We start from the raw sequence: 23,032 nt of genomic DNA on the forward strand, positions 1-23,032 counted from the left end.
ATAAACCGCATAAGATGCACGCTCCATAGCCGGAGAAGAAGCAGTGCCGATTACTCCTCACCCGAGGAACGCTCAGAAGAGGGAAATAAGCTACCCCACATACCCAAAGGGCCACTCAAAACACTTGTACCAATGAAAAACAACACTGCAGTTGCACTGGAGCTGCGGTCTGTCAAACACAAGAACGGGACCTATGTACAAGGACAAACACATGTACATCAGCAAGGTCTCAGCCCCACGCTCTCCTAGAAAGGGAGAAGCATTGCTAGGACTGGAAGTGGACAGATGACAGAACACCACCTGAGGGGAAGCGGAGTGCACAGACACCAGGAACCTGTAAATAATGGAAATGTCCTCTGGAGAAAGGAAAATACCCAATCAGTTACACTAGGTCCCACACCAAGGGCACTCAATTTATTTATCAGTCGTCTGTGCGGAACCGTGTCAAAGGCTTTGCTGAAATCCAAGTATACCATATCAAGCGCCCCGCCCACATCCAACTGTTTGGTCACCCAGTCGAAGAAGACAGTCAGATTCGTCTGACACGACCTGCCACTAGTGAAGCCATGCTGCCTGGGGTCCCGCATTCCATGTAGCTCAAGAAATGTCACAATCCTCTTTAGAAGCGTTTCCATTAGCTTACCCACCATCAAGGTCAGACTGACAGGTCTGTAATTCCCTACCGCCTCCTTACTTCCACTCTTGTGCAAAGGAACCACATCCTCCCTTCTCCAGTTCACCGGTACCACTCCAGTTTCTAAGGAAGCATTGAAGAGGTCCGTCAGCGGAGCCGACAGAACTTCTCCGAGTTCCTTAAGCACCCTTGAGTGTATCCCATCAGGCCCCATCGCTCAGTCTACTTTTCGTTTGGCAAGCCCCTCACGAACACAGTCCTCCATAAATGGTCTACCATACATCCATCCCCTTTAGCCTTTGTTTTCTGCAGCCATACCCCCGGTTTTTCATTCGTGAACACAGAGCTAAAATAATCGTTAAGCAGTTCAGTCTTAATTTATTTATGTGGGAGCTGCAGGACATTGAGATAGGGTCTATGTGATTAGATTGAGGGAACCAGGCAATTTCTGTAATTATGATTTGCATAATTCCTTTATAAATCGTTTTTTCTTATTTGGATCCCCTTTTTTGCTATTTCAGTTCTTAGTGAGGATTGTGATGATATTGTTTGATTGTATTTCCTTTATGTATTATAAGTTTATTTTTATCACTTTGCTATTCAAATTTGTAATGAGATTTGAATTGAAAATTAATAAATATATTAAAACGGGGAAAAAAATGGGAACTCTGCAAGTGGCCTGCCAGAACCATGGTGGCCAAGGCGGGAATGAGCGAAAGTGCTCTGACCTTGAGAAAAAAAAACATCTCGTCAGAAAAGCGCATCAAGGAAATCAAATCCCGTTGCCACAACGATAAAAAAGAAAAAAGTCTGCGGAAGAACTGGCACAAAGACCAACGCATGCACAGAGCCTGCCAAAATCCACAGAGGATGAAAAAAAAACAGCAAAGAGGAAACCAAACACACTAATATGGCCCCTACAAAACAGGGGAAAAAAAATCAAGGGACAGTATTCTTTTTGCCATTTTTGTATTAGTTCTTTGTTTTAGATTAAACGGTTTTTATTGATGACAAATCATAGAATACAACCATTGTTTCATCATCATACAGTTTCAAAGCAGAAACATAACAACGTTATAACATTCCATATAGTCATCAAACTTTATATCTTTAATCCCTCCTCCCCCCTACCCCTAGACTCCTGCCGAACTTATATACAAACAGCCTCAACATTCCTCCCCCCCCCCCCAAACTTGGAACATTTCCAGAGTCATAAGTAATAACCCCTTCCTAACCTATTTAATACTGTCTGAGAATCTTTGCACAGTATTCCTGACTTCCTCCCTCCATGTCCTTAGGGTCTGGACTCTTATAACCCCACAGATCATGGATCGAGAGGTCTACTTAATTTATCTGTTAGTTCTTTGTTTTAAATGTAGACATCCACAAAAGATGGTCTCTCTTCAATCGAAAGGAATAATCGCTTATCTCCAGGGCAGAGGAACTCGTATATACTTGCCTCCTCCAAAGAAAAAGAACCCCACAGGGCAGATAAAGGTGCTCCATGCCACAATCAACCTTCATCCCGCTAGAAATAACGTCGGGGGAGGTAGGGGAGGGGAGGGAACCAGTACCACTAGATATCACCCCACCTGGCAGATGAGTGATCCAGGAGCACTGAGTGTCATTTTAAATTACCCAACCATGGGAAACCAGCACACCCCTAGCTCCACTATCACTCAGCAGAAGTTGGGACAGGTGCTAACAGCCAGCCATCCAGAGCAGCTGCACAATCTGTCCATGAAACAGAGAAAATACTGAACATTCCAGGCTGCACGATACCCTTAAGGGGTGGATTACTTGGAACACTTTTCTCTGTCTCCTTTCGCTGGTGGATCGACATAACCCATTAGTCTGGACTGGTCTGGTATAGATGACAAGGAATGACCTTATTTAGGAGTGTAGATTTAGTAAAACCTGAGTATAAAAATGTACCATATTTCAGACCCAGATATAGGCATAAGCAACATATATAACTGCCTCCAGTGCCAATTCTTTTTATAAAGCACTGAAACATCACTGCTGCTATGCCACAATCAGGGTTGCTCCGTTGTGCCACTTGTACATCAGCACTGCATCTACAGCAGTAGCAACTTAGAAAAAACAGTTCAGCATGAGGCATCCTGTGAGTCTTCATGTCCTCACAGGTCCCTATGGTAACAGTAAACTCATGTGGGAAGTAGGGACAAGGCATTTGAGAGCCTGTGAGAGCATAAAGACTCACAGGAAGCACCACACTGAACTTCCTTTATCAAGTTGCTGTCACTGTGGGACTAGCACCACTGTACAGGACAATCAAAACAACAACTCAGAGGTAAGGGGAAACTGGGGTGAGAGTGGAGGAGAAAGTTTCCCTGTACCTCCAATGACTTCTGGGAAGGACCCCCCCCCCCCCCCTCATTATGTATGAGCAACCACAGTTTAAATTCAGCCCTGCCACATTTTTTATATCACCTATCCATAAACCAAAGGCAAGACACGTTCTTAGCAGGGAGGGTAACAGTATTTCAGTATCAATTTAATATATGTTGCAAGGTTTGCACTAATATAAAATCAACCAAACAAGGATATAGCAGTACACTCATAGCAAACTGATGAATACATTAGGACAGTGCTTCCCAATCCATGAGTGCCGCCAAACAAAATTGTGTGACCCCCCCCCCACCCCCCGGAGGTGCAGAATAATAATGGACCTATGGAGAGCCCACCTGGGTTGTGTCTCCAAATGCAGTTTTTGTGACCCCACTTGGGGTTCTGACCCATAGTTTGAGAAGCTCTGCATTGTCAACTCTATTGTTACCCTAGCCATAGGAAAAAGTGTCAAACATAATTTTTTAAATGACCAGACAAGGAATGAATTTGACATTTATATGCAATTTCTGGAATAAATATAAACTGGACCAATGCAGATAATCACATGTGATGTACAAAAGTGACCAGTTTGGCAAGGCAATACCAATAGTCCTTTTCTAATTTACTTCTCAGAGGGGTCCTTTTACTATGTTGAGGTAAGCACCAATGTGTGCTTACCGCAGCTTAAACCACCATATGGCGGGGCGCAATCATGCATCACGTGGTAATTTTGACATCTGTGCACACTTCCCACGCATTAAAAAATAGATTTTATTTTTTTACTGCTGGGAGCAGGTCGGGGGCAGAAAGTAGGTGTGTATTGCGCTAACTGGACAGTGCAGCTACATTGCCAAGCACTAATCGATTTAGCGTGTGGTCAGCAAATGAATCCTTACCCCCTACAAAATAAGTGGCAGTAGGGGCTCATGTGCTAATGGGAAAATTGGCATGTAGCCATTAATTCAAAAAATAGAAAACTCGACCATTTTACCCATGCGGTAAAAATGGCCTTAGTGTGTGGGAATGACCCGTGTAAGCATGCGCTAAAGCCACTTTTTACCGCAGTTTGGTAAAAGGGCCCCTTAGCTAGTAATTTTGTAGAAGGAGGATAACACTTGGCACAAGACTATAACACAGCTTCGACATGCAGTGTACCTGTATTGTAGGCGGCTTCGCTAATGAATTTTGTTTGAGGTGTTTTGCATTTTGTTGTACAGAGGCAGTTCTTTCCAGGGATTCTGCTGTTGGTTCAGTTGTAACATATTCATTATGCAAGATTTGTTGGTCTTTCTTCACTTCATCTACCTCATCTAGGTACCTGCCGTAAATCAGAATGTTATCCTGATGTCAGTTTCTTAGCAGAAGAAAATGGATTGAGTAAAACAGGGGTAAAACGGCAGGTACGTGTATAAGTGCAACTTAGGTGCTATTCTGTAACTAGAAGCCTAAGCATTCTCACATGTAACAGCAAAGGAGGTGTTCCCATGGGGAGAGCCTGGGTAGGGCATGAGAGTTTCCACTATTCATGCACACACTATATAGAATACTCACATTTGCACATGCAATTGCCGCATTTAGGTGCCACCATTTACACTAGTCATAGACATAGTATACATAGAGGGGCATAATCGAACAGAAACGCCTATCTCCATGGGCGTTTATCTCCGAGAATGGGTCCGTGAAGGGGCGGACCGAACCGTATTTTGGGAAAAAATAGACGTCCATGTTTTATTCGACAATTTGTGAGCTGGGCGTTTTTGGTTTTCAGCGATAATGGAAAATGAAAGCGCCCAGCTTAAAAACGAATAAATCCAAGGCATTTGTTCGTGGGAGGGGCCAGGATTCGTAGTGCACTGGTCCCCCTCACATGCCAGGACACCAACCGGGCACCCTAGGGGGCACTTTTACAAAAACAAAAAAAATGGTAAAAGAGCTCCCAGGTGCTTAGCACCCTTCCCTTGTGTGTTGAGCCCCCCAAATCCCCCTCAAAACCCACTGCCCACAAGTCTACACCATTACTATAGCCCTAAGGGGTGAAGGGGGGCACCTACATGTGGGTACAGTGGGTTTGGGGAGGTTGGACGACTAATAAGCATTAAGCAGCACAATTGTAACAGGTAGGGGGGATGGGCCTGGGTCCACCTGCCTGAAGTCCACTGCACCCCCTAACAACTCCTCCAGTGACCTGCATACTGCTGCCAGGGAGGTGGGTATGACATTTGAGGGTGAAAATAAAAAGTTGTGAAACATCATTTTTTGTGGTGGGAGGGGGTTAGTGACCACTGGGGGAGTCAGGGGAGGTCATCCCCGATTCCCTCCAGTGGTCATCTGGTCATTTAGGGCACTTTTTGGGGCCTTATTCGTGAAAAAACAGGGTCCAGGAAAAGTGTCCTAAATTCTAGCTAAAAACGCATACTTTTTTCCCATTATCGGTGAAATGCGCCCATCTTTGTTCGGCAGATAACCACGCCCCAGTTCCGCCTTCGCCACACCTCTGACACGCCCCCATCAACTTTGTCCGCATCCGCGACGGAGTGCAGTTGAAAACGTCCAAAAATCGGCTTTCGATTATACCGCTTTATTCGTTTTTGTGAGATAAACGTCCATCTCCCGATTTAGGTCGGAACTTGGGCGTTTTTCTCGTTCGATTATAAGCAGGATGGTCACACCTAAAGTTAGGTGCGTTACTGTGTACTTAGGCTAGTATTCTATTACAGATTTGGCTAGTGAACAATTCCATTATAGAATGCTAGCTGAACACCCAAATTTTAGGCGCCTAAGATTTAGCGCTCCTTATAGAATTGACCCCCTTGTGCTTCATTGAACCCTGTCAAATATTAGAAATATTTCTATCCTTAGAATCCAAAGTGGCCTTGGCTTTAATGAAGACCGCTGACATAAGTGATTACCACAAAAAGTATCTATTTGGTTAAAAAGTTTGTACCTTTCTGGGATGAAGATACTGTATCCAGTAGTGCTCATCAGCTTTCTTTCTTTGATACACAAACTCAGCCAGGCAGATTTCACAAGCTGCACCTTTGGTGAAAGCTTGTCTATCTTCAGTATTCGAAAAGCTCGATCACAGTCCATTCCGTCATCCACTATGATGTGTGTAATTTCAGAACAAGGTGAGCTACAGACATTACCTCCATTCCGAATGATCTGTTTCTGAAAAATGTCTGTCCTCGCTTGGCCAATGCCAGCCTGAATAATGAGTGCAGTGACTGGTTTCAGCCATTCTTCTGAAGAAAACAAAAAGTACATTTTTTTTTCAGTACCATTGGAATACAGTTATGAGCAACTAATCTAATGTAGTAGTTAGAATAGATTCTGAGGTTCTAACTTGCTTTTGCTGTACGTTCTTGCTCATTTCTCAACCATATTCTTCCTCTGATAGAATCTAGTTTTCTTTTTTTCGTTTTTGTTATGACCACCTACTGCCATATTAGTTATTTTTCGTAGTTCAAATATTTTTATTAAACTTTTCAAATAAAAACACATCAACAAACAAAATTAAAGAAAAGAAAACAAATAACTATTGCATATTGAGGCATATTTTCACAGTACTTAGACTTAAAAAGTTACGTGGAGGCCTGTCTTCAAAGCACTTAGCTTTACAAAGGTCCATAGATTACTATTGGGCTCATTTTCGAAAGAGAAGGGCGTCCATCTTTCGACATCTTTCTCCCAGGGACATCCAAATCGGTATAATCGAAACCTGACTTACGACGTCCCCAACTGCACTCCGTCGCAAGGACGGCCAAAGTTCAAAGGGGCATGTTGGAGGCGTAGCGAAGGCGAGACTTAGGCGTGCTTAACACTTGGACGTCCTTGACCCATAATCGAAAAAAAACAAGGACGTCCCTGACGAACACTTGGACGTTTTCACCCGGACCTGTTTTTCTTACGACTAAGACACAAAAGTCCAATTGACCGCTTCGAGGTCCCATATTGAAAAGATCCTTCTTTCTGGAGGATGACAAAACACATGGAATAGTGCCCCTGACTGAGAGGGAACTGGACAAACAGCCTGCAGATTGACCAGCCTTTCCAGAGTATCCCTGATCTGTTCTGGAATACACCTGGACTGCCATTGGCTCTTTCATTCCTCCCCTCTCTTCTGCTTCAATGTGAGTCTTTATACACTCTTGCTCCTCCCCAGGAAGCCTCTCCCCCACTGGGCAGTACTATCAGGATTTTTTTGTATTATTCCGCCCCCTTCTATCATCACTCCCTCCTCCTGTCATAAGTGAGTCCCAGTGTCCTCTGCTGGAGGAACCCTTCATTTCACTGAATTTTCTTTGCTGATCTTTTCCCCTTGAAATAAGAGGGAAAGGGGGTTGGGTCTACGGAGGTTTCTCCTTTTGCTCCAGTTTCCCTCTTACAGTACATAATGTTTTTCTATATGTAGCTGAGTCACAATGAGACTCATTTTCAAAGCACTTAGACTTACAAAGTTACGTGGAGGGGCATTTTCGAAAGGGATGTCCAAGTTGTGATTTGGATGTCCTTGCAAAACATCCAAATCCAGGAGCGGGGAAACCCATATTTTCAAAACAAGATGGACGTCCATCTTTCGTTTCGAAAATACCGTCATGGACGTCCAAATCCTTAAATTTCGCCGTCCCTAGATTTGGACGTCCCTAGACATGGACGTTTCTGATGTTCTGCGATTTTTAAAGCCAAAGATATCCATGTCAAAAACAACCAAATGCAAGCTATTTGGTCGTAGGAGGAGCCAGCATTTGTAGTGCACTCCTGACATGCCAGGACACCAACCAGGCACCCTAGGGGGCACTGCAGTGGACTTCAGAAATTGCTCCCAGAAACATAGCTCCCTTACCTTGTGTGCTGCGCCCCCCAAAACCCCCAACTGTACACCACTACCATAGCCCTTAAGGGTGAAGGGGGCCATCTAGATGTGGGTACAGTGGGTTTGTGGTGGGTTTTGGAGGGCTCCCATTTACCACCACAAGCGTAACAGGTGGGGAGGATGGGCCTGGGTCCGCCTGCCTGAAGTGCACTGCAGTACCCACTAAAAACTGCTCCAGGGACCTGCACAGTGCTGTGATGGAGCTGGGTATGACATTTGAGGCTGTCAAAAAAATGTTTTAATTTTTTTTTTTGGTGGGAGGGGGGTTAGTGACCACTGGGGGAGTAAGGGGAGGTGATCCCTGATTCCCTCCGGTGGTCATCTGGTCAGTTTGTGCACCTTTGGTCGTGAACAAAAAGGGATCAAGTAAAGTCGGCCAAATGCTCGTCAGGGCCAGCCTTCTTTTTCCATTATCGGCCGAGGACGGCCATCTCTTAACCACGCCCCCGTCCCGCCTTCGGTATACTGCTGACACGCACCCTTGAACTTTGGCCGGCCCTGCGACGGAAAGCAGTTGAAACCGGCCAAAATCGGCTTTCGATTATACCGATTTGGCCGGCCTTAGGAGAAGGCCAGCCATCTCCCGATTTGTGTCAGAAGATGGCCGCCCTTCTCCTTTGAAAATAAGCAGGTTAGTAACCTTGGGGTCATGCATATTAAACCTCAAAGTGTGAAATATTTGAAGCACAATATGTAACCATGCTATAAGAAAAGCTAAAGGCAATATGTTGGCAGTGCAGTAAACATTAAAGGCTAAAAGTATATTGAGTGACTTGTTCCCATTTCATTAAATGCATATTTAGGGCCACATCTACCAAAGGGCTGTTCCCATGTCGTGTCTATGGGAAAATATACTTGGTACACCTTAATCATAGAGGTTGCCCAATGGCAAAATTTGCCATCACAAAACTACTGGATTTACCTTGAACGTCTTGATTCTTTTTTAGTTTTTTGGGGGGATCCTGTTTTCCTCTTTCCTCTCTTGCTCTTTTCACTTTCCAAAAAGCTTTGAGACTCTCTCTGGACTCCATTCACTGGTGTTTCTGGTTCTTCCTCCCTATAAAATAACATGTAAAGATTTAATGGTTACTACAGATGTTATAACTGTCTCCATTACAGACTGTTCAGTACGAATGGCATGACTTATTTTCCTTCAATGCTCATATATGATTGTGAGCTTCCTGTCCAATTCCACATAAAATTCAAACTGATTGTCCTTGCCTACAAATGTGTTCACTTTACTAGATTCAAATCCAGCCTGAAAACACACAGCTTTAAGGCTACTTTTAAAACTTAAATATCCTCATGCCACTCATGCCATTCTTCCTTAGCGTCCCTCTGGAGCGGCCCAGAATGTGACTGATGGGTTGTGCACGCCTTCCAGCAGGTGGAGACTGTGACTCTAGAGAGAGCCAATAAGAGCCCTTGGCAACAAGAGAAAGATCCAGTAATCTCAGTCTCCAGCAGGTGGAAGGTGGTGAGCCCTTCAGTCTCATTTTCTCATTTTTTATATTATATTTATGTTATATTATATCCTTTATATTTTTTCTATTTCTTGCTGTAATTCTTTTAGTTGGTTTTAATTTATTTCTTCTGTGCATCCGTGTATATATACAGTGGGGGAAATAAGTATTTGATCCCTTGCTGATTTTGTAAGTTTGCCCACTGACAAAGACATGAGCAGCCCATAATTGAAGGGTAGGTTATTGGTAACAGTGAGAGATAGCACATCACAAATTAAATCCGGAAAATCACATTGTGGAAAGTATATGAATTTATTTGCATTCTGCAGAGGGAAATAAGTATTTGATCCCCCACCAACCAGTAAGAGATCTGGCCCCTACAGACCAGGTAGATGCTCCAAATCAACTCGTTACCTGCATGACAGACAGCTGTCGGCAATGGTCACCTGTATGAAAGACACCTGTCCACAGACTCAGTGAATCAGTCAGACTCTAACCTCTACAAAATGGCCAAGAGCAAGGAGCTGTCTAAGGATGTCAGGGACAAGATCATACACCTGCACAAGGCTGGAATGGGCTACAAAACCATCAGTAAGACGCTGGGCGAGAAGGAGACAACTGTTGGTGCCATAGTAAGAAAATGGAAGAAGTACAGAATGACTGTCAATCGACAAAGATCTGGGGCTCCACGCAAAATCTCACCTCGTGGGGTATCCTTGATCATGAGGAAGGTTAGAAATCAGCCTACAACTACAAGGGGGGAACTTGTCAATGATCTCAAGGCAGCTGGGACCACTGTCACCACGAAAACCATTGGTAACACATTACGACATAACGGATTGCAATCCTGCAGTGCCCGCAAGGTCCCCCTGCTCCGGAAGGCACATGTGACGGCCCGTCTGAAGTTTGCCAGTGAACACCTGGATGATGCCGAGAGTGATTGGGAGAAGGTGCTGTGGTCAGATGAGACAAAAATTGAGCTCTTTGGCATGAACTCAACTCGCCGTGTTTGGAGGAAGAGAAATGCTGCCTATGACCCAAAGAACACCGTCCCCACTGTCAAGCATGGAGGTGGAAATGTTATGTTTTGGGGGTGTTTCTCTGCTAAGGGCACAGGACTACTTCACCGCATCAATGGGAGAATGGATGGGGCCATGTACCGTACAATTCTGAGTGACAACCTCCTTCCCTCCGCCAGGGCCTTAAAAATGGGTCGTGGCTGGGTCTTCCAGCACGACAATGACCCAAAACATACAGCCAAGGCAACAAAGGAGTGGCTCAGGAAGAAGCACATTAGGGTCATGGAGTGGCCTAGCCAGTCACCAGACCTTAATCCCATTGAAAACTTATGGAGGGAGCTGAAGATGCGAGTTGCCAAGCGACAGCCCAGAACTCTTAATGATTTAGAGATGATCTGCAAAGAGGAGTGGACCAAAATTCCTCCTGACATGTGTGCAAACCTCATCATCAACTACAGAAGACGTCTGACCGCTGTGCTTGCCAACAAGGGTTTTGCCACCAAGTATTAGGTCTTGTTTGCCAGAGGGATTAAATACTTATTTCCCTCTGCAGAATGCAAATAAATTCATATACTTTCCACAATGTGATTTTCCGGATTTAATTTGTGATGTGCTATCTCTCACTGTTACCAATAACCTACCCTTCAATTATGGGCTGCTCATGTCTTTGTCAGTGGGCAAACTTACAAAATCAGCAAGGGATCAAATACTTATTTCCCCCACTGTATATATATATATATATATATATACACTACTACTACTACTATTAAACATTTCTATAGTGCTACTAGACTTACGCAACGCTGTACAAATTAATATGAAAAAACAGTCCCTGCTCAACAGAGCTTACAATCTAAATTGAACAGATGAACAGACAGCTAGGGGTGGGGAAATTGCAGTGGTAGGGGTGATAAGTGAGGGTGTTGAGTAAGAGAGTCATATATATGACTATTACTTAGAGGCAGAGGCCCATGGGGGTCTCTTAGCGCCTCAGGGGTGTCAAACTTGGGTGGCCGGGTCCCTCCCCCCATGTCCTCCCTGGTATTCTTTTAAGCTGTGCTTGAGTAAAAAAAAAAAAAAGAGGAACTCTCAGAACAAAAAGGCAGTTTCCTCAAGCTCTTCAGGGGAAGAGGTTTTGAGGCAGGGAGAGGCAGCCACAAAAAAAAAAAAAGACGAGCTTTGATTTTGGTTCTCAAACGAGCAGGACAGCTTCTGTTTTCTCTCTGTGATGGTTTGCTGTTGTTTTTTCTGGCTCCTGTTTTGCTTTGCAGTTAGCTTAGGCAGACGCGATGGCAGAGAAGCTGCGCTGCTGTTCAGTCTGTCAGCGGCAGGGAGTTGGCTCAAGCAGTGCTTGAAAGTTTTGCACCGCGGTAGATGCTTCGTCGAAGCATGGAGCAGGGGCTGTAAAAACGTTGGCGCCGTTAGCGGGGGGGGGGGGGGGAACTCAGCAGTTTTAAGTGGGGTTGGGTCAGCCTCGCTGGCAGCGCCTATTTCGGCGGGAAATGCCGCCATTTTGTGTTCCCCTCTAAATGCTGCATCACTGCCTGCTTTACCGGCCTCTCTACCGGCTCTGTCTCAGACTCCTGTTTCTTCAGCAGGTGAAGGTGGCTTCCCGGCTGACTTCGTGGTACAAACGTACTAAGCTTTTTTATTGCACAAAGCTGCTCCAGGAGAGGCTTCAGTGAAGAGGTCTCAGGAGGGCCAAGCAGCGTCTGCTAAGCAGCCCAGGCAGTTTTGGGATTTAGAAGAGGATTTTTCTTCTGATTTGGACCAGGAAATGCCGTCCTTGGAGGAGACACAGGTATTTCCGGAAGGTCATTTTCCTGAGGACCTCCGTCAGCTGGAAGATGGTGCGGAGCCTCTCCCTGCGGGGGAGGATCCTTCAGTGGTGAGAATTTTTCATAAAGATAACCTGCAGGAGCTTATTTCTCAGGTTTCCACTACCTTGCGATTTGAGGAGCAGGAGACTCCAGTAGTGGAATCCAGAAAGGTGGATTTACTGGTGAAAGGTATTCGTAGGCCAGGTAAGACTTTTCCAATGCATCAGGATATTAGGGACATCATTCAGGCACAGTGGGAGGTGCCGGATTCTGCCTTTCATCTTGCCAGATCCATGTTCAGGCTTTATCCTGTTCCGGATTCAGACAAGGATCTTTTACACCCTCCAGTGGTGGATGCCATAGTGTCTGTAGTCACTAAATGAAATACGGTTCCCATGGATGGCGGGACGGCTTTGAGGGATGTCCAGGATCGCCGTATAGAATCCTTGTTAAAGAATAGTTTTGATGTTTCTGCTCTGGCACTGCAGCCTGCTATCTGTGGTTCTTTAGTAGCGAGAGCCTGTTTTCGTTGCTCTGAAAAGGTCTTGGACCGTTCTTCTGATGATTTTTCAGCAATAGATGCCGAAGTGGCGAAGTTTGAAATGAGTTTGGCCTTTTTGGCAGATTAATTTTGTTACATTTGTATCCCGCACTTTCCCACTCATGGCAGGCTCAATGCGGCAGGCAATGGAGGGTTAAGTGACTTGCCCAGAGTCACAAGGAGCTGCCTGTGCCGGTAATCAAACTCAGTTCCTCAGTTCCCCAGGACCAAAGTCCACCACCCTAACCACTAGGCCACTCCTCCAGATGCTCTTTACAACTTGCTTCGGGCCTCTTCTAAGTCTATGGCTCTTTGTGTGGCGGTCTGTCGCTCTCTTTGGCTTCGTGGCTGGTCTGCGGATGCAGGCTCTAAGTCCAAGCTTAGTAAATTTCCTTTTAAGGGTTCTTTTCTCTTTGGCGATGAGTTGGATAAGCTGCTATGTAGCCTAGGTGAGGCTAAAGTTCCGAGGCTTCCTGAGTATCGTCCCAGGGGTCCTGGACATGGTGTTTTTTTCCGGCCGTGGTAGGGGCCGTGCTTTTCAGTATAGACCAGGCAGAGTAGTTCCGTTTCAACGATCCAAGTTTTTTTTTTAGAGGACTCTTTCCTTTTGGGGTGGTCGTCGAGGCGGTCGGGAAACGGGAAATTCTTTCTCGTCTTCCTCCCGTCCTCAGCAATGAAGGTTTGCGGGCCCAGCCTCTGGTTCAGGTAGGAGCTCGGTTGGCACAATTTTATGGGAGGTGGCCCCAAATTACTTCAGACCAGTGGGTTCTAGAGGTTATTTGCGATGTGGTTCGCCTTAGAGTTTGCTCGTCCTTTGTCAGACACTTTCGTGGAGTCTCCCTGCCATTCTCTGCTGAAAACCAGGGCTGTCAGGGACACTCTACGCAGACTTCTCGACCTTCAAGCTATTTGTCCAGTTCCTTTGGCAGAGAGAGCATCTAGGACGTTACTCCATAAACTTTCTGGTTCCCAAGCAAGAGGGTTCCTTCAGCCCAATTTTAGATCTTCAGGTGGTCAATCAAGCCCTCAGGGTGCCCTCGTTTCGTATGGAGACTTTGCGGTTGGTCATTGTGGCGGTGCAGACCGGGGAGCTTCTGACGTTGCTCGACCTCACAGAAACCTACTTGCATATCCCTATTCGATCGGCACACCAACGTTTCCTTCAGTTTGCGGTGCTCGGCCAGCATTTTCATTTTCAGGCTCTTCCCTTCGGGCTTGTGACTGCTCCTCGGATGTTTACCATAGTAGCCGCAGCACTCAGAATGGAAGGCATTCTAGTCCATCCTTATTTAGACGATTGGTTGATCAGAGCAAAGTCTTACCAGGAGAGCGTTCAGGTGACAGCTCGAGTAGTAGATTTCTTGAAGTCCCTAGGTTGGGTAGTCAGTGTACAAAAGATCTGTCTGCAGCCATCTCAGTCGTTGGAGTACCTGGGAGTCTGTTTTGACACATTGCAGGGCCGTGCTTTTCTTCCGCCGGCTCGTGTCCTCAAACTACAGACTCAGATTCATCACTTATGGCAGTCACTGAGGCCAGCAGCCAAGGATTATCTTCAGGTCCTGGGTTTCATGGTGGCGGCGATTAAGGCAGTGCCCTGGGCCAGGGCTCACATGAGGCCACTTCAGAGGTCGCGTCTATCTCGGGGGTCATCACAGAAGGACTCTCTACATCAGAAATTGTCACTTCCAGCTCAGGTGAAGAGCAGCCTACATTGGTGGCTGCAAGATGCCAGTATGATCAAGGGAATGCCTCTGGATCAGCCCAACTGGAGGGTGGTTATAACAGATGCCAGTCTCCAGGGATGGGGAGCTGTCAGGGACAGTATGCTCAAGGCCTGTGGTCTCCTCAGGACAGATCTTGCTCAATAAATCTATTAGAGACCAGGGCAGTTAGACTAGCAATCCAGACCTTTGTCCATTTGTTGAGGGGCAAGGTAGTCTGTGTGATGTCAGAAAATGCCACCGCGGTGGCTTACATCAATCGGCAAGAAGGAACGAGGAGTCGGCAGTTGGAGCAAGAAGCGTCACAGCTGTTACAGTGGTCGGAGGTGCATCTGGTGCTGCTGTCAGTGGCTCATGTGGCAGGAGTTCAAAATGTTAAGACAGACTCTCTCAGTCGAAACATGCTAGATCCCGGGGAGTGGGCTCTAAGCAATGTGGCGTATAGGGTGGTGGTGAACAGTTGGGGGTTCCCCAAGATGGACCTGTTTGCTCCCTGGCCGACTGGTCTGCTTTATGCCTTTCCTCCCTGGCCATTGATAGGGCGTCTACTTCAGAGAGTCGAGATGCACAGGGGCCGTCTGATCTTGGTGGTGCCAGATTGGCCTTACAGACTGTGGTGCGCCGATCTTCAGTGGCTTCTAGTAGAGGATCTGTTCAAGCTTCCGGTTAGGCAGGATCTTTTGGCTCAGGGCCCGGTGTTTCATCTGGATCTGGGTCAATTCTGTCTTACGGCCTGGCTCTTGAGCAGGTGAGACTGACAAAAAGGAATACTCCGCTAACGTAATTGCTACTATGCTTCGCTCGTCGGCGTTCTAGCTCTTTGAATTATGTTCAGACCTGGAGGATTTTTGAGGCCTGGTGTGAGGAGCTCGGGATAGCTCCCTTTTGCACGTCTGTCTTGCAAATTTTGGATTTTCTGCAGCGTGGTTTCCACAAAGGCCTTGTTTTGGCTTCTCTTAAAGTGCAGATTGCAGCTCTGTCGTGTTTTCGAGGTTGTGTTCAAGGAAGATCGCTGGATGTGTTCCATTTTTTAAGAGAGGTTAACCTCCTGCGTCCTCCGTCTTGCTGTTCTTTTCCCCGCTGCAATCTTAATTTGGTACTCTCGATTCTTACCAAGCCTCCCTTTGAGCTTTTATCTTCTTGTACTTTGAAGGACTTAACCCTGAAGGCATTGTTTTTAGTGGCTATTGCCTCAGCTAGGAGAGTTTCGGAGTTGCAGGTTCTTTCACGTAGGTCTCCGTTTTTGGAATTTAAGACCAGTTCCTTCTTTTCTGCCCAAGGTATTGACTCGTTTTCATTCATCTCAACCGGTGGTGTTGTCTGTACTAGGTTCTTTCTCCGGGTCGGAGGTGCAGCGTCTCTTGAAGCGTTTGGATGTCAAAAGAGTTCTGAAGCATTATGTCAAGTCTACAGAACAGATTTGTCAGTCTGATCGTTTGTTTATTCTCATCAGAGGTTCACGCAAAGGGCTTATGGCTTCTAAGCCCACTATTTCTCGTTGGCTTAAGGAAATTATTGCATCAGCTTACCTTCTTTCTGGGAAAGCTGTTCCAGAAGGAGTTAAGGCTCATTCTACCAGAGGTCAGGCTACTTCTTGGGCAGAGCGTTGTCTGGTGCGCCTCTGGAGGACATTGTATGGTGGCGACTTGGTCTTCTTTGCATTCCTTTTCTAAGCACTATCGATTGGACCTCCGAGTTATCAAAAAGTTGTTTTCGGGGAACACGTTTTGATAGCGGGGCTGCTAGGGTCCCTCCAATAATCTTACTGCTTTGTTAATTCCCATCAGTCACATTCTGGGCCGGTTCAGAGAAATTAGACCTTACCTGCTAACAGTGGCGATCCTAGGTCGGCTGCCACCTGGGGCAGATCGCCGCTGCGCACCCCCCCCCCCCCCCCCCCCCCCGGGTGCACTGTCAGCTCAACTGGCTCTCTGCTCCCTCTGCCCTGGAACAGGAAGTAACCTGTTCTGGGGCAGAGGGAGCAGGGAACCAGCGGAGCCGACAGGCGCACGGCTGCTCTCTGCACCCTCCAGCAGCGTGCACCCAGGGCCAACCGCCCCCACCGCACCGCCCTTGGTACGCCACTGCCTGCTAATTTGCTTTCCTTTAGTCCCTCTGGACTGGCCCAGATCCCTCCCTTTAGGTATTCTGTGTCTTTTTAAGAGTTAAGCGATATTGTTTTCTTGGGAGCTGTGTTGCTGGTTTCTGGTTTCATTCTTAAAAAACAAAAACAAAAACCCCCCCACAAATTCTGTGGTTCAGTATGTAACCTTTTGTGCATGATATGCAGGGGCATGTCATTGGTCACCTTATTGTTGGTGGCACACACCCTGTGTTGGCAATGTGCTGGTGGCTGCTCAGGCTTTCGTATGTGCAGACCATTTACTTATTGTTTTACTTCCTTCTGCTTTGGTACTTTGTTATTGGATCTTTCTCTTGTTGCCAAGGGCTCTTATTGACTCTCTCTAGAGTCACAGTTTTTTTCTGTCTCCACCTGCTGGAAGGCGTGCACAATCCATCATCATCATTCTGGGCCGGTCCAGAGGGACTAAAGAAAAGCAAATTAGCAGTTAAGGTCTAATTTCTCCTTTTCTGACCCAAATATTACCCCCTGGAGTTATTTTTATTAGGCCTTTCTCCATACAGTTGGCACCACTGCTTTAATTTGAAGGTCATATGTCTTGCCTGTGTTTTTATCTGTCTGTCATTAGATTGTAAGCTTCAAGAAGCAGAGACTACCATATATATCAGCAAAGTGCTTGCATTCACCTGGTAGTACTATACAATTTAAACAATTTTAATGTTTTGATGAAATCCAATTATAACACGTGGATCAGAGTAATACAAATAACTTACATAATTAAAACTACAATAATACTAAATATTAAGTGACAGAACGGAGGGGGTCTTTTACAAAGGCATGCTACTGGTTTTAGTGTGCTAAACACTAAAGACGCCCATAGAAATATATGAGCATTTCTAACGTTTAGCACATGCTTATTTTTAGTATGTGCTAAAAACGCTAGTGCGCCTTTGTAAAAGGACCCCTGAATGAAGTGAAGCTTCTTAATGTCACCTGCTTCTATGAGCTTCAACACAGTTTGTCATTTAACCTTTTTATTTGTAGTCCTGTATATACCTAAATTGTATTTAGCTCACAGAATACAGGATGGACATAAGAAAATACCTCATCCATAAAAACTGTTACCATATGAAAATTATTATGGGATGTGTTGAAATCTGTAAAAAGAATCAATTTATGTTACATATGCTCAAACAACAGATACTAGTAAGTATGAATAAATTATTTATTAAAGTGCAAGTAATGATCCTATTGCACTAACAATTTACTATCTAATTAAAAACAGTAAAACCATAAATATATAATAAATAATTAAAATCCCCTCCTGGATCCAGGTTTACATTACTAAAATTATTCTCTTTCTTACAGAAACCAGTGTTATTACTAAGGACCTATAGGTAAATATTGCACTTAAATTATCACTGAATGTTAAGTAAAGTTTTAATAGCATTATTTATTTAACAATAAAATTTCCCTTTCTTTTATAGGGTTTACTTTTAAGGTAAGTATCAAGTATAAATATCAGAAATCAATTGTACTATCATAGATAACTAAACTATTTTAACACTTCTTTTTTTTTTTATTAGGTACCAAGTTCCTCAAGGTAAGTGTAAGTAATTAAATATAAGTGTAAAGTGTCTCTATCAGTTCCAAAGTCCTGTAGAATTAATTTTCTTCTTTATCTCCAATTCCATCTTTCTTGGCTCTTGAACAATTCATCTGTCTTGGATGAATTTGCCTTGGTCTTCACCCTAAACCTTTGCTTCAAAAGAAATTAAAGGAAAGAAACTACCTTCCTGCAGTGTGTGTATGACTATGAGTAAGCCTGCCTATTTCAGGAGCTTTAACTGAATATTCTGTTATAATAAAAATAAAATAAATTTGATTTTCCCTGAGTCTGATTTCCTATTTCTAATAAACTTTTAATTTCTAAATCTGTCTAATGAGAGAGCAGGTCCTCGTCATGGAATCTGCTATGTCTTTGAAGATCTTCAAGCATTCATACATCTCATATACAGTCTCATTAAATTCATACAGCACTAGGAGGTTTGATTAAAGTTAAATTCTTTCTCTATTTCTCTGAGTTCAGATTATCCAGCTATCTATCAGATTCTGCCTTTAAATAAGAAATTTGATTTCAATAAAATCTTTCTAAATAGGCTTAATATTTTTACATCTCAAAGGAGATTTTTCCTTTCAGTAGTAATATATCAATTCCTGTATTAATTGCTTCAACCCACTGAAGGCCTTCTGAAGTTCAATGCTACCCAGCACTGTTCAGAACAAAACATTTTCTAAATAGTATTCCAACTATTTCTTACATTAACTACTATCAATTATTAAGTATTAAACCTGCCAAATACAAGCTTTCTCTCTGAAGAGAAAAATTAAAGCCTCTCAAATTTGTACTAACCGCTTTATAAATTTAATTACTCTTGGTTATGACAGTCTCAGTCACTCTTTTATTATTTCACTTAAACCTTTTTCATGTATTCCTTGCTTTCAACCCCTCAGACAGACAAATCAGAATACAGGTCTTCTCTCTTGAAAAATCTTCCATTGCTCTCCCACCAACTGCCACTAGCTAGGTTCCTAACTAGAGCAGTGCAACCAATCAGGAAGCTCCCTTTGAGGACACATTTCCATACTGACATTCTATTATGCATTTTAGATTAAAAATACTTTCAGGCTTATTTTCGAAAGAGAAGGGCGCCCATCTTCTGACACAAATCGGGAGATGGGCGTCCTTCTCACAGGGTCACCCAAATCGGCATAATCGAAAGCCGCGGGGACGACCAAAGTTCACGGGGGCATGTCGGCACCGTAGTGAAGGCGGGACTGGGGCGTGATTAAGAGATGGGCGTCCTCGGCCGATAATGGAAAAAAGAAGGGCGTACCTGAAGAGCACTTGGCCGACAGTACTTGGTCCATTTTTTCTTGCGACCAGGCTGTGAAAAGGTGCCTGAACTGACCAGATGACCACTGGAGGGAATCGGGGATGACCTCCCCTTACTCCCCCAGTGGTCTCCAACCCCCTCCTACCCTAAAAAAAAAAACTTTAAAAATATTTTTTGCCGGCCTCAAATGTCATACCTAGCTCCATCACAGCAGTATGCAGGTCCCTGGAGCAGTTTAAGTGGGTGCAGTGCACTTCAGCCAGGCGGACCCAGGCCCACCCCCCCCTACCTGTTACACTTGTGGTGGTAAATATGAGCCCTCCAAAACCCACCCGAAACCCACTGTGCCCACATGTAGGTGCCCCCCTTCACCCCTTAGGGCTATGGTAGTGGTGTACAGTTGTGGGGAGTGGGTTTTGGGGGGCTCAGCACCCAAGGTAAGGGAGCTATGTACCTGGGAGCAGTTTGTGAAGTCCACTGCAGTGCCCCCTAGGGTGCCTGGTTGGTATCCTGGCATGTGAGGGGGACCAGTGCACTATGAATTCTGGCTCCTCCCACGACCAAAGGGCTTGGATTTGGTCGTTTTTGAGATGGGCGTCCTCAGTTTCCATTATGGCCGAAAACCGGGGACGACCATCTCTTAGGTCGACTATCTCTAAGGTCGACCTAAATGTTGAGATTTGGGCGTCCCCGACCGTATTATTGAAACAAAAGATGGATGCTCATCTTGTTTCAATAATATGGGTTTCCCCGCCCCTTCGCGGGGCCGTCCTGTGAGGACGCCTTCATGAAAACTTGGGCAAATTATGCCCCTCTATATAAAACCTTCATTTTTGGATTTTAATTATATAACTCAAGTCAGAGGAATGCCCTAATATCTATTATATAAAAAATTCCATTTAAATCAACCCCCAAATAGTCAAACTAGAACCTTATAAAATTGGACTATTTGCATACAATTAAAACTCAACTAACCCTATAGCAAGCAAATGTAAGCTTCCTGCACCTAACCTCTACCATTAAAACTTATGCAAACAATTTTAAAATTTATTTTTAATCCTTTTTTTATTTGCAAGTGTAAGTGTAGGTCTCCTTTGACTATACTGCGCCGGTGCCAAGATTTGCGCCGTTTTCAGGTCACCCTGGCAACCAGGGCACCTCCTATAACCCCCCCCCCCCCCCATTTCCCAGCAGTCTTAGGGCAGAAATTAATTAAAAGTGTGCCACATGCGTGCGCATGTGCAATTGCGCATAACGCCGACTTCAGCCACAATTAATATTTTTATAATTAGACCCTTCCTCGGGTCACAAGCCCCCCTTTTATATTTTTAATAAATTATTGGTGGTGCAATGGTCCCCGATGCTCCAGGACAACTCCGGAGCAATTGGGTAAATCATGGCCACTGCGTATGCTCCGCCGACGTGATCAATGACGTCAGTGCGTCTTCTGTCGCGGACACCAACCAGACAATCCCCAGCCCCAGTAGGCCTCCAAAAGCCTGGGAAACTTTCCTGCCGGCTCTGTCCAGCTTCCCTCTTCACCATGGCAGACCGGAACTCCCGCGGATCGTGGTAGACCCGCCCCCAACCAGAAAATGGACCCCGGAGCCTTCCCACATTTCCTGGGGGCCAGTTAAATAAATACAATTTTTTTTACATTGGTTACATTAATACCAGAATGTGCACTCTGGAAAGCATACGGTTTGCAAGCATCCAAGCTAAACCTGCTCTGAATCTAAAATATCCATAGGCCAGTTTACAAGATCAGAGGGGCTAATTATACAAGAGATAGCTGGATGTACTGTTATTAGTGCAAAGCTTAGCATATGGAACTTGTTATAAAATACATCAGGACAATCTTATATACTCATCATTAGCAAAGCTTGATATCATTCCACTTTTTTCATGGCACTGGATCATTAAAACAATAAATTTAATAAATGGAAATACTGTCTTGTGTCTTAACTGCAAGCACGGAAATAGCCTCTGATTAAAGAACACTGATGAGAAAGAGACTGGTTAGAATAATGGATTAAGAATGAAGAAAACTCAGTTCAAATCCCACGTGCTGTGAATTTGGACAAGTCACCTTGTCTCCATTGTCTCAAGCACTCAGATTTGAATTTCACTGGGAAAGGGATGCATTTACATAAAAGTAGTATGTTGGAAATCACGCTGAAGGCTGAAATAATGTAGCCCACTGGGAGAGAGCAAAGGTAGAGCAATATTACCTGAAAGTGGTAGTCTAAATTTTCAGCAAAGTTTGGTATATACCAAATACACATGGCACCAATACAATTGTATGCATCTTTTAATCTACTACACAAAATATAGTAGTGAGATGAACGTACTTAGCTGTTGGACAGTCTCGTCTTTGGAAACGTGAGTCTACATTAGACCAGTAGTTCTCAGTCAGGGTATGTCACCAAGATCTTGGAGGTATGCCACCTAAAAACTGACACGGACAGCAACCTCACACTTTCTATAAGTGCCACATGAGCATGAGCCTACTCTGACTGCTTATCACTGTTACACTTGTTAAAGCAAGAGAGCATGAAAATGTGATATCTCAATATTTCCATTGTGGAACAGGAACATATCCTTGAAACAACGCTCTGACCTCTGAGGCAGGCATTAGTCGAAACATAGGCCGTGTTGGGTCCAATAAAATATGATTCCTCTGATTCTTGACTCTGCCTTGTTGTTCCATCTACAGACAACTACACTGTTTTGTGTTCTTCATTTGGCTTGTGGTGGTGTTTCCCTCTGGTATGCTCTTCTCTAATATCTAAATACACCACATCTAGCACGCTCCCTTGATCCAACTCTCTGGTCACCCAGTCAAAGAAATTAATAAGATTTGTCTGGCAAGACCTGCCTCTAGTGAAACCATGCTATCTTGAGTCCTGCAATCCATTGGATTCCTGAAAACTAGCTATTCTCTGTTTTAGAAGTGTTTCCATTAATTTACTTACCACAGAGATCAGACTAACCAGCCTGTAGTTCTCAACCTCCTCCTTACTTCCAATTTTGTGGAAAGGGAAAGCATCTGCTCTTCATCTATCCTAGCTGAACATCCAATCTGTAATGCTTGGAAAAAGTATGCAGAGAAGCCCAAGTAGCAAATTTCCAAATATCATCCGGAGAAACTGTCCATGAAGCAGCAAGACCTCCAGCAGAGTGCACTTTAAAGGCTTAAGGCAGTTGTTTGCCACCAGGATATTCGCTGAAAAAAAAAAATTGATCCTTTAAACACCGAGCAATTGTAGCCCTGGTAGCCAGCAGCCTTTTTATGGGCCCAGAAAAACAGTACAAAAAGAGATGAGCGACAAAATTCATGACCAATCTTCAGATACTTTAAGAGAACAGCTTATTGTGGAGCAGAAACAGCACTGCAGAACCAACATTCCCAGACAACTTGTATACACATCTGAGGTATGTGAAAATCAGAGCCCAAACAAGCCAAGAAATCAAGGAAGTCTGCAGAGACCCTGCAGACAAACCACTGATCACACTTTTGGAGATACAGATCAAATGGGGATAGTAAACATCTCAAACCATCAATTATCACAGCATGAAATCTTTGTACTCTCCAAAGGACTTTCATTTTGTCCATCCAGCAAGCTGGA

The 23,032-nt window shown here is 44.6% G+C and overlaps 1 protein-coding gene across 1 annotated transcript in view; it reads right to left on the reverse strand.

Moving 5' to 3' along the window:
• LOC115459069 (DNA polymerase lambda-like) overlaps positions 1–23,032 on the reverse strand; it is a gene marked incomplete at its 3' end in the record, with an annotated part of 42,139 nt that overhangs the window by 14,704 nt on the left and 4,403 nt on the right. Inside the window, exons 2-4 of the mRNA XM_030188934.1 lie at positions 8,782–8,916; positions 5,931–6,228; positions 4,142–4,304 (exon numbers count right to left, since the gene is read on the reverse strand). Coding sequence (XP_030044794.1) covers positions 4,142–4,304; positions 5,931–6,228; positions 8,782–8,890 — 570 coding nt within the window. The remainder of the gene's footprint in view (positions 1–4,141; positions 4,305–5,930; positions 6,229–8,781; positions 8,917–23,032) is intronic.

The sequence above is a fragment of the Microcaecilia unicolor genome, unplaced genomic scaffold (genome assembly GCF_901765095.1).
Source record: "Microcaecilia unicolor unplaced genomic scaffold, aMicUni1.1, whole genome shotgun sequence".
Lineage (NCBI taxonomy): Eukaryota > Metazoa > Chordata > Amphibia > Gymnophiona > Siphonopidae > Microcaecilia > Microcaecilia unicolor.